The sequence below is a fragment of the Leiobunum rupestre genome, chromosome 1 (genome assembly GCF_980474605.1).
Source record: "Leiobunum rupestre chromosome 1, qqLeiRupe1.1.hap1, whole genome shotgun sequence".
Classification (NCBI taxonomy): Eukaryota; Metazoa; Arthropoda; class Arachnida; order Opiliones; family Sclerosomatidae; genus Leiobunum; species Leiobunum rupestre.
In genome coordinates, this window is record NC_143384.1 from 43,393,606 (window position 1) to 43,409,673 (window position 16,068).

General features: G+C 39.5%; 1 protein-coding gene across 1 annotated transcript; it reads left to right on the forward strand.

Moving 5' to 3' along the window:
* Positions 1 to 130: 130 nt before the first annotated feature.
* LOC149963018 (sodium-coupled monocarboxylate transporter 1-like) lies at positions 131 to 13,687 on the forward strand. The gene is made up of 12 exons (XM_090170430.1): positions 131 to 783; positions 2,193 to 2,258; positions 2,322 to 2,441; positions 2,506 to 2,660; positions 2,880 to 3,020; positions 4,297 to 4,435; positions 9,613 to 9,820; positions 9,877 to 10,031; positions 10,315 to 10,577; positions 12,905 to 13,014; positions 13,075 to 13,129; positions 13,619 to 13,687. Exons 1-12 carry the CDS (start codon positions 439 to 441, stop codon positions 13,665 to 13,667), a joined length of 1,806 nt encoding a protein of 601 aa, XP_090026556.1. The 5' UTR covers positions 131 to 438; the 3' UTR covers positions 13,668 to 13,687.
* Positions 13,688 to 16,068: the final 2,381 nt, after the last annotated feature.

A 16,068-nucleotide genomic window follows, 5' to 3' on the forward strand; every position in this document is an offset into this window, starting at 1 on the left:
ATAAAAAAAATGAGATATATTTTTTAATTATTCATGCATAGGAGTTAATTGGTTTTTTTACCATTGTAACCTCGCTCGTATAAAATTTCGTGAAATTCACAAAAGAAGATTTTAGTCTGTGATGATGTCGATCTAAGCCCCACGAAACTGGTTAGACATTGTAAATATCATATTGGATTTTATAAAAATAAAGGTGCAAATTTAACAAAGTGGTTTTAAGTTTCATACTTATAACTCGCACATTAGACTTTGAAAAACTCTACACCCTATAAGCCTCACCAATTATTAAATTAAAATATGAAATTGCAAAGTGTAAAGATCGTCTTCGAAACTGCGATTTGAGATTCCACCTAAGGCGCCGAATAGAACAGAATCCCGCTTTAATAATTATAAATAAGTTTTAAATTACTTAGTCCGCATTTTTCTGAAGAAGAGACCATGTATCTTAATCCAAAGACGTACTTGGAATGGCCCGATTTCACTTTCATAGTGTTGGTGCTCGTAGTGTGTTCGGGCGTCGGATGGTATTTCAAACAGAAAAAGAGCAGCGGAAAACTGTCAGAGTTCATTCTGGCCAGCCGCAAACTCACAGTCGTTCCAGCAGCGCTGTCTTTAGCCGCCACGGCCATGTCCGCCTTTTCCATGAACGGAATCACCAGTGAACTGTATTTGTACGGACCCGAGTTTGGCATCGGCTGGCTATCCGCCTTTGTCGCCTTGTCTGTAGGCGCTTTCGTATTTGTACCAAAGTACAGATCGTGTCAATACGTCAGTGTCTTTGAGGTAAGCAGCCTAGAATCTTTTACGAATTAAAATGAAATTATTAGTATACATTCTCTATTTATTGATATCAAAGGTGACGGTGCGGGTTCTTATGTTCATACCCGATCCGAGCTTGGCTGTCCTTCCAGCATTCGCCAGACATACTGACTTATATGAGATATGAAATTTCCCAAAAGGAGAAGTTGCGTTACCCAATCAATTTGCCATGGCAACCGAAAACGTTTTTGACCACTTAAATCAAAAAAATCTGCATTTAAAAAAGTATGGGCTTTTCTCGGTTTCACAGGGTACATAAAATTTTTTAAAAATTTGGAAATCACGAAATGGGTTATTTGGACCTTATTTGGGTAAATGTCATCAAGTTTGGATAAATTGGAACACTTTTGGGGTAAAATTGTAACAATGTTTGAGTAAATAAGTAAAAAATCTTATTTTTGTTTTAAGTGGTCAAAAACATTTTTGGTTGCCCTAGCAAATCGAATGGGAAATTTCATATCTCATATAGGTCTACATTACGCCCGACTTTGAACAAAATCGGCAATAAACACCTCGGGGGTACTTTCCTTGTCGGTTCCTCCATAAAACACGTGTATCCTTCTTTTGAAAAACCTTAACAATGAGAAAAAATGGTGTACGTGATTGCTTGATGAATTCTTACCATATAAAATATCGTATCAAATTCAAGTTAAAAACTATTTCTTATTAACATTTTTATCGTGCTCAATTACCTCTAATTACCCCAAAATATTTCTGTACCCATACGTTCATAAGATGGGCTTTAGATGTCTGTCGGACACCAAAACAATAGATTTTTCCAATTGCATTGTGTAATCGTAAAATGTGTCCACTAAGAACTAAGAAAAATATTAACAATCTCTTTAAGCGTTAAACAATACCCCACGGATATTTGAATACACACAATCCCCTGATGTATTAGGTACAACTTGCGTATTAAATTTCGACGAATTTTCAGTCGCTGAATCGTTGATTTTTTTTGTGAACAAACATTACTGGCATCGAATCGTTGACTTATTTAAAGCACCAAATCAACCTAAGAGGAATTTTATCGAAAGTGAATTCTTTCTCAAGCACCTTCTAAATTAAGAACAATATCTATATCATCCGGTTCTTCAACATATAATACACATTAGCCGTTCAAATGCTGTGATAAGGCCAGATAAAACTTTCTTCGTAAACAAAAAGCTTTGCCATAAAAAACCAGTAGGCTGGCGTACGACAGACAAATAACTCGTACTCGTGCGGGATGTGGATTGCGGGCGGGGGTTGGGACCTTATCCGAATTTTCGACGGTAGTAACGGCTCTTTAGGATCGCGGAATAAGGGTTTTATAGAAGCCAGCGTTAGCCAAGTTTACCTCATCAGATATGTCACATTTTTGTTTCTTGTAGTTGATGGAGGAACGTTTTGACAGCTCAGTTCGGAAGGTGTTTTCCTTTACTTACGTCTTTCAGAAGGTTAGAGGATAGCCATGTATAGAGTATCCATGGCTTAAACTGCAATACATGTTTACATTATAGCAACTGTTTCTCAGCGTCGTGATGTACCTGGCGGCGCTTTCTCTGAGCACTTTAACCCAATTCGACCACAGAGTGACCACTTTCGTTCTTGGTTTCGTTTGCACGTCTTACAGCTCACTGGTATACTGTTCTCCGAGTGTGATTCTATATAGGGACCTAGTGATTGTCTCTCATTATTTCTTAGGGCGGTCTGAGAGCCGTAATTTGGACTGACGTTATTCAATTTGTTTTAATGAACGTGACCCTGCTAATGGTCATATTTCAAGGCTTTGCCCGCATTGGTAACGTGGGACATTTATGGACGAAATGTCTAGACAGTGGATTTCTCACAAATTTTCAGTTAGTCGCTGAAAGTAAAATTCGAGGGCCACAATTGCCTTCAGCTTCTTATCGACGTTTACTGAAGTAGCGTCCTGCTCGTGTTTTTCGTAAAAGAACAATCGTCGAAAAGCCCTATTGAAATTTTTGCGCCTCTGCCTTTCACTCTTGTGGCTCTTTAAGAGTTCAATCTCTTAAATACATAAATTGATTCACTGTAGTCTCTATTTTTTGTTTCAGTTGGATTGAAAATTCCACTACACGGTACGGCATTTGGTCTGTGTGCCTGGGTGGTTTGCTAGCACCTTTAGACTGTTTTGTGGTAAATCAAGCTTTTATCCAAAAAGTGCTTGGGGCTAAATCCGAATCTGCAGCTAAAGCGTAAGAATTAACCAGAGTTAACAGAAGGAAAAAGAAAGAACAATGCTTTGCAATTTCAGTTTTATGCGTGTTTAAAAATCGTCTTCCGTTTATTGAACAATTTGCTTAGTAAGTGCTTACTAGTGTTATCAAAAATGTATTTGGTATGTAAGATCCTTCGTCGAAGGTAGGTCCTTAAATATGCATGTAGCGTCATCTCGAGGTCGTAAATGTACTCTTTTTCTCTTATTCAAATATAGGATCAGCCAGGTAAACATTCTTTTTAAAACTTGCCCATTTTTATCGAAAATAACGAGGGTTAGAAAATTAATTTTTTGTTGAAACTATTGAAAACTTAAGTTTAAAAATTAAAAATATATTTAAAGTATAGAAATGTAGATGATATTTATGTTTAGTAAAAATTAAGTTGTCTCTATGCGAAGGAATATCAGTCGTATCAGTCGCATTAAAAACCCTATTTTTAAATACATCAATTTCTCATAAAATTCTGCGAAATTGCATTTTTTATACTCCACAAGCGTTTATAGCCGTATAATTTTATTTCACATCATTTTAAGTTCCTTTAAACTTCGAATATCTCGGATCACAAGTGGAAATTTAAAATAAGGTCTTCGTTACGACACTTCATTGAAAGTTCTATTGACGTTCAAAATCACATTGAAATCGGTTAACCTTACTTAAGCGTAGAAGTTTCATTTAAAACAAGGAATACCTCTGCGTGTGGTGCCATAACAGAGTGATTGAGAAAAATTATTTCACCTCGGGCAGGAATCGAACCTACGACCTTTGGTTACCGTCCCAACGCCACTAACATTGTACTAATCAGGCCTTGGACACCCAATTTATGAATGACTCGATCTGGTTCACATTATTGACGGGATACATTTAACCCGTTGTTGACGGTGCCCTAGCATTTTAACGTCAACTAATTTATAACAGGTCCTTGATAGCCTGTAGTCATAACAATGATAATTAATTTTTGGTTATTACGTAGGAATTTTAATTTGAAGTTTCATTTAAACCAATGAATACCTCTGCGTGTGGTGCCATACCAGAGTGATTGAGAAAAATCATTTCACCCGCGCATTTTTCATTCGGAAAGTGTAAGAACACGACAGCAAGATATTGGATCAATGCACTTCTTATTTTTACCAAAATAAGCGAAGGCTATCTACGTAAAAATAAGTCGTCGATTTAGTTACTAATCCTTTCGACAAAAATACATTCTTGGTGTTATCATTATGTATTCAGTTAACAACTACTTCCTTTACTTTAGGTCCGTTATTTTGGGTTCTTTTCTTAATATGGTAATGGGTGCAATGATAGTACTGGTTGGAGCCATCCTTTACGTGATGTACTCAGAGTGTGACCCTACACTTTTCCCGGACCACACCGGAGTAACCAGAGTGGATCAAGTAAGTCCAGTCACGAGGTACTCTTTGGTCTTCCTAATGAAATAAACAGAGAGCAATCTTATTCTACGCTAAAGGGAGTTATCTGAACTAAAATCCGAAACACGATAATGGACCACGAGTTTATCTTCTTACCCGAATGGTGGAACCCTTAAAGCAGAGAACAAAAATGCGCATTGTCTGTTTAAAGGAGCACTCTTAAGCCGCGTTCACACTAGACACTTTGTGTTGTATATGTAAGCACTGTATAGCTATAGTTAATCAATTGGCCGCATGAGGGCGCTAGAAGGTAGAGGTAGTCGGGCAGACGGCACGCGGGAACAAGGGTTCACCACATTGTTGTTATCTCTTCAGTTATTAAACTTTACTATGTTCTTAATTTAACTTGTGTGATAGTTTTGAGTTATTTCAAACAAAGTTAAGACATAACACTGGCGACGGAGATTCTTTTCACCTCATTTACGAGACGGTATTTTACTTATTTTAAGTTATTTCTCTTTTCTCACGTTGAAGCCTTGGTCCGTCTCGCTATTTTAATGGCGTTCGCCCTGCAAACATTTCCCCCGTTTTCGGTCCACTCGGAGCCGCTTAACGTTGGTCTTCGTTGGAAGAAGTGGCTCACTCGTTTTGAGCGTTTTCTCATCGTAGTGGCTGTCAACGACGATTCCGTGAAACGTGCAGCCCTATTGCACTATGCTGGAGAAGAGGTATGCGATATTTTTGATACATTGCCTGATACTGGCACTGCTGCGGAATATGCAAAGGCTAAAGCGGCACTCAACAAATATTTTACGCCGTTGGTAAATGTCAATCACGCTATATTTGTATTTCGGCAAGCCGTACAAAATGAAAATGAGGCAATAGATGATTATTGCACACGTTTACGTATATTAGCTACCGACTGCTCGTTTACTGATTTGGATGCTGAACTTAAAGCGCATATAATACAAACTTGCCGATCCTCCTCTCTTCGACGACCAGCTCTTCGTGATCCAACCCTCACGTTAACTGGTCTACTTGATTTAGCTCGATCTTTGTCCTTGGCAGATGCCCATGCCGCTTCGATGGAGAAACAAATACAGTCACTGAAACTTCATACACCGCACGCGACTAACCCAATATCACACCCTATCGTGAACAGAGTACAAACTCAATCTGGGCACTTTTCCCGTTCCTGTTACAATTGTGGCAATCCATACCCACACGATGGCGAATGTCCAGCGAAAAACAGGCATTGTAATTTTTGCGGTCTTAAGGGCCACTACGGAAAACTGTGCGGGAAGAAAAAACATTCGGATGCTAGCGGTAATAATCAGGGGAACAAAAACGACAATCGCGGTCGTAACCGAAATGGTCGCCGTGGACACAAGGCTAACAGGTGGGATAAGACTAAAGCCGAGAAAAAAGGCTCCACCGTCAGCAGTACCGAGTTAAAGTCGAACACTCGCACAAAAGAGAGTAGTGATTCAGATTCTTCTACGTTTACGTTGTCTACGCTGTCCACGTCACCTAGTGGTAGACCTCAGGTCGATATAAAAATTATTGACACCGTTGTTACGTGCCTCATTGATTCTGGAGCTGATATCAACCTTTTACCTAAAGCAAGTTTTCTGAAAATAGACCCACTGCCGAACCTTAAGAACACATCTAAGAGAGTTTTCACTTATGGCTCTGATGTGCCCTTGAAATTAGATGGCAAGTTCGAAGCTACCCTTCAGTTTAACACGACACGTCTTAAAGCAGATGTTTATGTCATTAATTCCAGACACGGACAACCTTTACCAGTATTAAGCTATACCACTAGCTTAGATCTTCACCGTTTGCAAACGATTAACACAATTAGCGCTGATTCTCATATTTTTGAGGAATACAAAGAGCTTTTCATTGGCATCGGTAAAATGAAAAATGTTCAAGTTAAATTGCACATCAATCCAGCGGTTAAGCCAGTGGCTCAACGTCATCGACGTATACCTTTACACATGCGGAAACCGCTCGAAGAGGAGTTACAGTCTCTCGTGGACCAAGATGTGATTGAAACAGCTACTGGACCAACACCTTGGGTATCTCCACCGGTTCTTGTCCCTCGCCCTAAAGCTGACAAGCCGGGTGCACTTCGATTATGCATCGACATGCGCTGTTCTAATAAAGCAATTGCTCGAGAAAGACACGTCACGCCGACATTCGAAGATATCTTTATCAAACTCTGTGGCGCTAAATATTTTTCCAAAATTGATCTTAAAAATGGCTATCACCAACTGGAGCTTCATCCTGATAGCCGAAGCATTACTACATTTTCGACCCACAAAGGGCTATACCGGTATAAGCGTTTGAACTTTGGAGTTTGTTCAGCCGCCGAGATTTTCCAAAATGTAATCGAACAAGTTATCAGCGATATCGAGAATGCCGAAAATGTAAGTGACGACCTCATCGTCTTTGGAGTGAACCCAGAAGAGCACGATTCGGCTCTAAAACAAGTTTTAAGTCATTTGAAAGAGTATGGATTTACCCTCAATAAACGAAAGTGTGAATTTGGAAAAACAAGTATAACGTTCTTCGGCCACACATTTGGCCAAAACGGATGCGCCCCCGAAGATCAGAAAGTGAAAGCCATTCGCGATGCGTCGCCGCCAACTTGCGCCAAGGATGTCCGTAGTTTTCTCGGAATGCTCAACTACTGCTCTCGCTACATTCCTAACTTGACCACCATCGTTGAGCCCCTTCGATTACTTACCAAGAAAAAGACATTATTTCGGTGGACCAGCTCGGAAGAGTCAGCCTTCAATGCGGCTAAGAAAGCTATTACGAATAACCCAATTCTTAGGTATTTCAATCCGGAGTTAAGTACATATCTGACAGTGGACGCCAGCCCTGTTGTACTTGGCGCAATCTTGTCACAGGAAGATTCCGCAGAGAACGTGTCTATTGTTTCCTATGCAAGCAAAGCACTCACAGATGTAGAGACATGGTATTCTCAGGTTGAAAAGGACGCGCTCGCTCTAGTTTGGTGAGTGGAACACTTCCACTTATATCTATTCGGCGCAAAGTTTACAGCGATCACCGACCACAAAGCGTTTTAATATATTTTTAATAATCCGCTGTCTAAGTCCCCTGCCAGAATAGAGCGTTGGGGTCTCCGTCTACAGCGTTATGATTTTCAAGTACAGTATCGGAAGGGTTGTGATAATCCTGCGGACTTTCTTTCGCGCCATCCTATCGAAGTTGACGCCACCAAACCTCTGCGCCTCAGTAAGGTTGCCGAAAATTTTGTTTCACAAGTGTGCGCTCTCCTCAACGCCACACGGCTTAACCGTAGACGACATCCTTAAAGTAAACACTACGGATAACACCATGCAACTTGCCTTGAAATATATCCAAACTAATTGCTGGGATGTATCTACAGCTAGGAAAACGGCTGGAATTGATATTGAATTCCTGGTGGCACTGATGAAAATCAGGAACCAGCTAAATGAGAAAAATGGAGTAATGCTTAAGGATCAGAAACTGGTCATCGCTCCTCCGCTCTAGGATCGTATCTTGAGACTCGCTCACGAAGGGCATCAAGGGATAGTTAAAACCAAGTCGATGGTTCGTAAAAAAGTTTGGTTTCCAGGTATCGACGAAAGAATTGAGAAAATGGTTCGAAATTGTTTGCCATGTCAAATCACCGGAACTTCACCTCCAGTTGCGCCTCTGGTCCCTTCTGAACTACCAAAATATGCTTGGCAATGTATATCTCTTGATTATCATGGTCCGTTACCTGACGCAAGCTATCTACTTGTAATGACTGACGAATATTCCCGATTTCGAGTCGTCGAACGAGTCTCGTCGACATCTTTCGTGGCTGCTCATCCCATATTACTTAAAACCTTCGCGACCTTTGGCATACCAGAAGTGTGCAAAACAGACAACGGTCCACCTTACAATGGCCACGAATTCTCTAACTAGGTTTCCGTCATAAGAAGATAACGCCGAGATGGCCCCAAGCCAATGGGATGGTTGAACGTTTTATGCGATCATTGGGTAAGGTTCTCCAAACGTCTCGCGTGGAAGGCACTGATTGGAAGAGCGACATTCACACATTCCTTTTGAACTATCGTTCAACCCCACATTCCACCACGGAAGTTGCCCCGGCAGAATTACTCTTTGGTCGATCAATTCGGTCAAAAATACCTGACGCTCGTGTACCTACGACGGTACCAAATACCAAAACCCTCCGAGAAAAAGACGCTACTAAAAAGGAAAAAGCCAAGATCTATACTGATCAAAAACGACGAGCTCAGCAATCACAGTTGAAGGTTGGTGATTCGGTGCTCGTGAAACAAGAAAAACGAAACCAATTGACCCCAAAATTTGATCCTAAGCCGATGACAATCACTCAAGTGAAAGGAACGATGATCACTGCTCAGAATAAAGATCGCCGTATAACGCGAGACGTGTCCCATTTCAAACGCTATGATGGTGGGACATTGAATGACACTGATTCTGATGACACTGATGATGATTACCCACGAGCGATTCAAGCGCCAAATGCTGCTGGTGCGCCCCCTTCATTACCACGGTACAACCTCCGACGTGATAGACGCCCCCCGAGACGTCTCATCAATGAAATTTAGTTTAACTCAAAAGTGACCTTTTTTTATACCGAAAACAGTTTAAAAAAAATGAACAAAAAGGGTAATTGTTGTATATGTAAGCACTGTATAGCTATAGTTAATCAATTGGCCGCATGAGGGCGCTAGAAGGTAGAGGTAGTCGGGCAGACGGAACGCGGGAACAAGGGTTCACCACGTTGTTGTTATCTCTTCAGTTATTAAACTTTACTATGTTCTTAATTTAACTTGTGTGATAGTTTTGAGTTATTTCAAACAAAGTTAAGACATAACACTTTGCAAAGTGTTATGTCTTAACTTTGTTTGAAATAACTCAAAACGTTTCCATGGAAACGTTTTAAAACGGTTTTGAAAGATCAAATTGTAAAATTTGGGTGTCAAATGTATTTATCGTGTGCCTTTTAATACAATTGACACCGAAAATGTACAATTTGATCTTTCGAAAACGTTTCGAAACGTTTACAAAGGGTATAGTGTGAACGTGGCTTTAGTGGAGAGAAGCTTAGATTACGTCCCAAAACGGTTAAGCTTTTCCTTTCAATTAACGTTTAATCATATCTTACGGCGCAGATTTTTGTCTATGCAATTGGGGATCTATTCATGCACTACCCATTACTGAAAGGAGTGGCGATTTCTGGGATCCTAAGCGCTTCTCTGAGCACCTTCTCTTCGTTAATCAATTCATTCGCGGCAGTGACTTTGGAGGACTTCATCAAACCGATTTTCCCCAATTTGGTTCGGACTGAACGGACGGCTGTTCTCACTTGCATGATTTTAAGTAAGAGAAATAAATGTTCATTTAGTAAAGTCGAGTTTAATTTTGAGTAATTTCAGGTTTCGTGTTTGGCATCAGCACCACTTGTGTTAGTTTCGTTGTGCCGCTAATAGGAAATGCGGTTTTTGCTGTGAACATTCTAGGTGGTGTCCTAAAAGGACCGTTATTTGGGGCTGCATTCCTGGTTTTCTTCTACCAAAAGCTAACTAAAAAGGTGCAAGATTCATATACAACATTTTAAATGTCGTACTAAAAAGGATATCACTAGACGGTATCAATGAAACCGATTAAATTGATATCCAGTCTTCAAATATCCTGGGATGCAAATTACGTAGTTGCCGCTGGGGCACAACAATGGGTTTTCCGTTCTAACGTAATTCGTCATCTACGGTAGCTCTGTAGCGCTCTTAGTAGCATTCCGTTGCGGCACCAAATTTTTACTATATTTCACTATGGCCCCACTGACATTTATATTATTAATAAAGTAAATTTTACAGGCCTGCTTATTTAGCCTCGTTTTTGGAATGCTGTTCAATTCCTGGATTATAGCAGGCAGCTATTTATACGTTGGACCGCGAAAATACCCGACACTACCGCATTCGAGTCGAAACTGCAACATGGAATATTTCGAACTTTTTCCTGATATTGAAACCATAGATGAAAATCTTACAAGCCTTTACACAACAATGCCGTCACTGGGAATGAATACGACCTTGTTCAATACAAAAATGGTCAATGAAACCCTGATAGCCAAAGAAAGGTGAGACAAAATCCTAACTTTCACATTCACTACCACCCACCTTGCAGAAAAACAATGGGCATAACAGCGTCGACCCAAAAGTGTCACATGAAGCGGTTTGGGTCCAATTGCGCAGTTTCCATTGGCGCACTTCCCACATTCGCAATTTCTGTTTACGCACTTTCCCATTTGCGCAGCTCCACATTTGCGCAGTTTGTCAATTGCGCTAATTAACATTTGCACAGTTTTTCTCGTTTGTGTGGTTTCCCGTTTGCGCGGTTTTCCCGTTAGCGCAGTTTTCCGTAAGCAAGATTTTCCCGTTAGCGCGGATTTCTCATTTTCGCGGTTTTCTGTTTGCGAAGTTTCTTATTTGCGCGGATTTCCCATTTGCGAGGATTTTCATGACTTAAATATTCATTATTAAGCCTTTTTTTCCTTGACAAAAGTGTTATTTCTGTCAAGTAATTTTAAAATTACCTTGTTTACCATCCAGCTGCATTGCTGGTATTTGTTTAATGTCCGGTCGCGCTGTAAATACCAAAACATTTCATGTTTTTCTCTGTTTTAACATCATTTGTTGAATTAGTCGCTTGAAAATTTATATCAAACAGCAACTAATTTCTCGGCCTTTGAGTTAAAACCGTAGTGTTGTAACTGTTTACTGACTAGTTCAAGCCATCAGGAAAAATTTATGGAGGGCGGTTTTAGTGATTGTCAAACCGGTTCGCGACTTAAACAATTATAGGCGGCGAAATAAAAAGAACCTAACCTAACCAAGCACTTTTACCACTTCATTAACCGTTTTGACCCCTAAGAAACACGGAATGCCATTAAAAGGTGTATTTTTGTTGCAGGCACTAAAATTAAATTGCAGTATTTTGGGAAAGTTGACTATTTTTTTTTGGCCGGGACTAAATTTAAATTTCAATATTTTGGAAAAGGTGTATTTTTTTGTGGCAGCCACTTAATTTAAACAAATATTTTTTTAAAATGACATTTTTTGTGCAGGCACGAAATTTTAATTGCAATATTTTGGAAAAGGTGTATTTTTTGTCGCAGCCACTATATTTAAATATAAATACTTTGCCACAAAAAATTTCATTTTTTCAGGCACTAAGCAATATTGTGTGGCAGGCATTCGCTTAGATTGTTAAATTTTAAAACGAAAAGTTCTGACTAGGCTGAACCTACGCCAAAAGCTAAAACTAAATAGTCTTGCCTAAGCCTGTGTTCTTTAACAGACAAAGAAAACATTTTCATAGCAAGAGCCAGAATAATTCTGTCAGTGTTGTAGATTGTACATGTTTATCTTAGCTCAAATTCTAAGAAGCTGGGGTTTGCTTTTGACTGAAGATATATTCCCAACAGAATAATTCAACAAACGATATTTCAACTAAGAAAAAACTTAAAAATTATTGTTATTTACAGCGCGACCGGTAATTAAAAAATACACTAGCAGCGCAGTTGGATGGTAAACAAAGTTATGTTAAAAATAATCTGCCGCGGAATTGAAAAACCTGCGCAAATAGAAAACCGCGCCATTGAGGAACCGTGCAAATAAAAAACCTGCGCAAATGATAAAACGTGCAAATGAAAACTATCTACGCAAGTGGGAAAATGTACAAATGAAAAACGCGTTAATGGGATACTGCGCAAATGGTATACTGTGCAAATGAAAAGTGCGCAAATGGAAAACCGTGAAATTGCATATGCGGTAATTGGAACTGCGCATTCGGCCCATTACCCATGAGAAGCGACTAAATACGTAATAACTTTTCCATTTGCTGATCTAAAACTCTTAGATCATATGAAAAGGATTATAGTCGGCAACAGTGTCCCAATCAACAAACATACGAGGGGCCTCGTTCGTACTGAAACTAAATATCACTCACTCAAGTCATAACCAATGCATCAACTTTTAAAAACTTTTGGTCTTCATTCAGGTACCAACTCATAAAATACGCGAATAAGTAGATTAGTCCATTATGGAAAGGGATAATAAAGCTAGACCCTAAACAAATTTGAAGAAATTTAAAAACTTACTAATAGCTCGTTCCAATAGGTCTTTGAGCAAACAAAAAGACGCGAAACTCGGACCAAATAGATCTTAGAGTGTAAATCTAAATTAGCATTAAAATAAGCTAGTATTGTCTGTCATAAACTTAAACGCCCTTTGCAGACAAACACCCGACCTAGAGCAGTCAATTGTCAACGAATAAAGCATTTAGGGATGCTTGTTAACGTTTCCGCCTATTCAGATAGGTGAATCAGCATACATTAGGCCTATAAAGCATATTGAGGCCCATGAGCCATTTTCAAAGTCATTAGCTTTTGGACTCACTTTTCAGTGTCTTCATGCCATTTTACAAAATCTCTTGGATTTGGTACGTGCCTGTTGGTTTGGCAGTGACAATTGTAGTGGGAATTGTTTTCTCTGAGATTTCAAATACATGCACTGGTAAGAACTGCCCATAACAATCAACCACGAATATTTCTCGTATAACGTTTGAAATTACAGTCACGAAGAAACGCCCTCATCAGATATCACACACGTACTCGAAAGTTACAACGAGGTAAGATATATAATATTCTTTCACATAAACCGGTTTTTCAAATTAATACTGGATAGTACCTGTTCCTAAATTATCCTATTGATGTGGGAAAAACCAAATAATATCGCTACCCTTTTGATCCAGAGCAATTAATCTTTCCCAGGGTAGCTTGGAGGGTAATTTTAATTTGAGACCCCAAATTAAAAGTGAACAAAGACATGATAACGGAAGTTTATAAGTAAGCCTCTTTGGGATGTATTGAACTACACGTTTTCATTGTAACATCCTTTTGACGAAAGCTATTACAAACAACTGGAGGTACTACTTTTTACAGGTTATTACGCCCAGATTGGCAATCTGCAGTGGGCGTAATAGACTGTTAAAAAGCAGAGATTGTTTTTTTTAGTTTTCAACACACGGTATGATGGGGATAGTAAATTAGAAACTTGCCTTGAAGGGCTTTCATAATAAACTTACGACGGTTCTAAGAATTTATTGTATTTATTTCAGAAATGAGAGTGAAAAGATGCAAGTCGCAGAAACGTTTGAACTGATATAGTTCACATGTTTTATTAATTTTCATTTACAGTAATTCCTTTTTTTATTGTATTAATAAATGTTTAATGTAAAGTTAAACTGTCATTTGCTTCAGTGCAAAATTTAATATATACAGAAGCAGAGTTGGGCATCTTCGCTTTACGGGCTGCGTTTGAAGAAGCAAATTACCTTCACTAGACTTTTTTCGCGAAGTAATCGAATTCCTACAAAAAAGTCGAGTAGCCTTCCCAAGTTGAAAGTCTTAAAACCATAAAACGTATCTAATTTATTCGTTCGAACATTTCAAAGTTAAAAATATCATCCGTCAAAAAAATGAAGTTGTGAATCAAACATTTTCCTGAACACCATTCGGTTTTATAGATGGTAGTAAAAAAATGTTTCATACTAGGTTTTAGCAGAAATGGTCTGAAACATCCATAATCGTTAAAAAAATCATGTAAAGGTGCTTCGAAAACCGTCGAAATTTTTAGTGAATGAGTTATGTGAAAGCTTCGAAGTAGAAAGCTTTAGTTCTTTCTATAGCAACATTCATTCTTCAAACTAAAATTCGTGCTATCATTATACTTATTTGATTCTAGCGACATCGCAATAGTGTGAAAATGTATGCAAGTATTAACGTGATTAAAATTCGTGAGGCCTTAAATCAGTTTTTTAAACTCTTTACACATGTTTTAGGCGCAAAAACTATAAGATTTAAAACTAGAGTTCCGGGAACTTGCTTAAAGAGGAGTGTGTCAGAATTTATAGCAAGGTGTACCTAGTAACAAAGACCATACCACCGGAGGTCTATCATCATAGTGCCCTACGCCAGCGTCCAGCTATCCCGGACAGGTGACAAATCCAGCATCGGTAGCAGGACCCTACTACTGATGGTCGCACCTTTGACGCAAGCCACTCAACCCAGCATAAGTTGCAGCAATGAACGGACCAATTCCCACTTCGCACACAGCAGTGGGAGTAAGAGTGGATGCTGTAGCAACTCCAGCCGACACCCTACCTACGAAGGTAAGGAGTCAAACCCTTTGGAGAGAGCTCCTAAAGGGGAACGACGGGCACACAGCCGCCTAAGTAACCCGGCACAGCTGGCACCGGAGATCCCGGTGTTACCCCAAAAGGCCGGGAAACATGACCGCCGTGCCCTCATACGGAGGCCCGCCACCACACAGCAGGCTACCCAATTCGCCGAGGCGGCCAGTTTGCACGGATCCTCTCCGTTAGCCTGAGCCGAAGCTCAGTATCCAGCTCAAACCTGACCGAAGTCGGAGGTGTAGATAGGACCATTTGATCGGAGCTAACATCTCACAGTGCGCCACCGCACTTATGGGTTACAAGAGCCGGACCCCGACTCCCAGGTAAAGCCACTAGTTATTGCACACTCCGACCCATTAAGGGCCGCTTAAAGAGGAGTGCCTGAGAGGATCGTAGAAAGGAAGGTCAAACTTTTAGGGACCCTTTTGAAGCTCAAGCCGAAGATTCTGGATGTCAATTAAAGCACCACTGCCTGATGCGGCAATTTTTTTTAACGTACCCGTATTTAAAGAGACTATGAGTCTGTAGGTGGACATATTTTTATAAATAAATATAATTTGTTATTTATCGGCATTATATTTGGCCTGGTATATAAATAAATACAGAATTTAAAATAGCACAACCAGGTCAATTTTTTTCAGTCTTATAACGTTTAAATTTTCAATAGGATCGAAATAAATTAACGAAACTCGGGTTTCATTGAGGTTTGTGATGTACACATTAATTAAGAATAACCCGTACGCCAGCTTTATTATTTTTAATGCATTGAACACGATAGCTATAGGTTTCTCGTTACTTGCTCTACATCAATACTGATCTTTTGTAAATTCAAATCCATTATCACAGGCAGTTGCGGAACTAATGTCCTTAGCCCACCCCTTAAACTGGTTTTGTGGCCCACTGTGATTTCTTTAAATCTATTGAATGGCCGCTTATTGTTCCGTGGGACCGTTGCTGACATTATTGAGCCGACGCTTACTATAGTGCTGACAGCTGCCATGTTAATGTAAATTGGAATACAATGAAAATTAGCTCCGTGCATTGTTAACTGGCAGTTTCAAAGACTACAAACAATTAGGAGCCGTTTTAAGTATTTAGCCACATAAATGATTTATGTTGTGATTGGTGAGACAAACCATAGTTTCATAGTGAAAACGGAAGCGCCTTACTTATGCATTATGCTACTTATGGTTTCATCTCGGGTTTATATATAATTTTCGTGAATTAGCCAAAATGAATAGATGAATACTTTCGATTACAGAAAGGTAACTGGCACAAGATTTATAGTTCACAACAGAAGTCGAGTATAGGCGGTGGTGTAATTCAAAGGGGGGGGGGGACATGTATGGTTGTATGAACAAATATTTTACTTA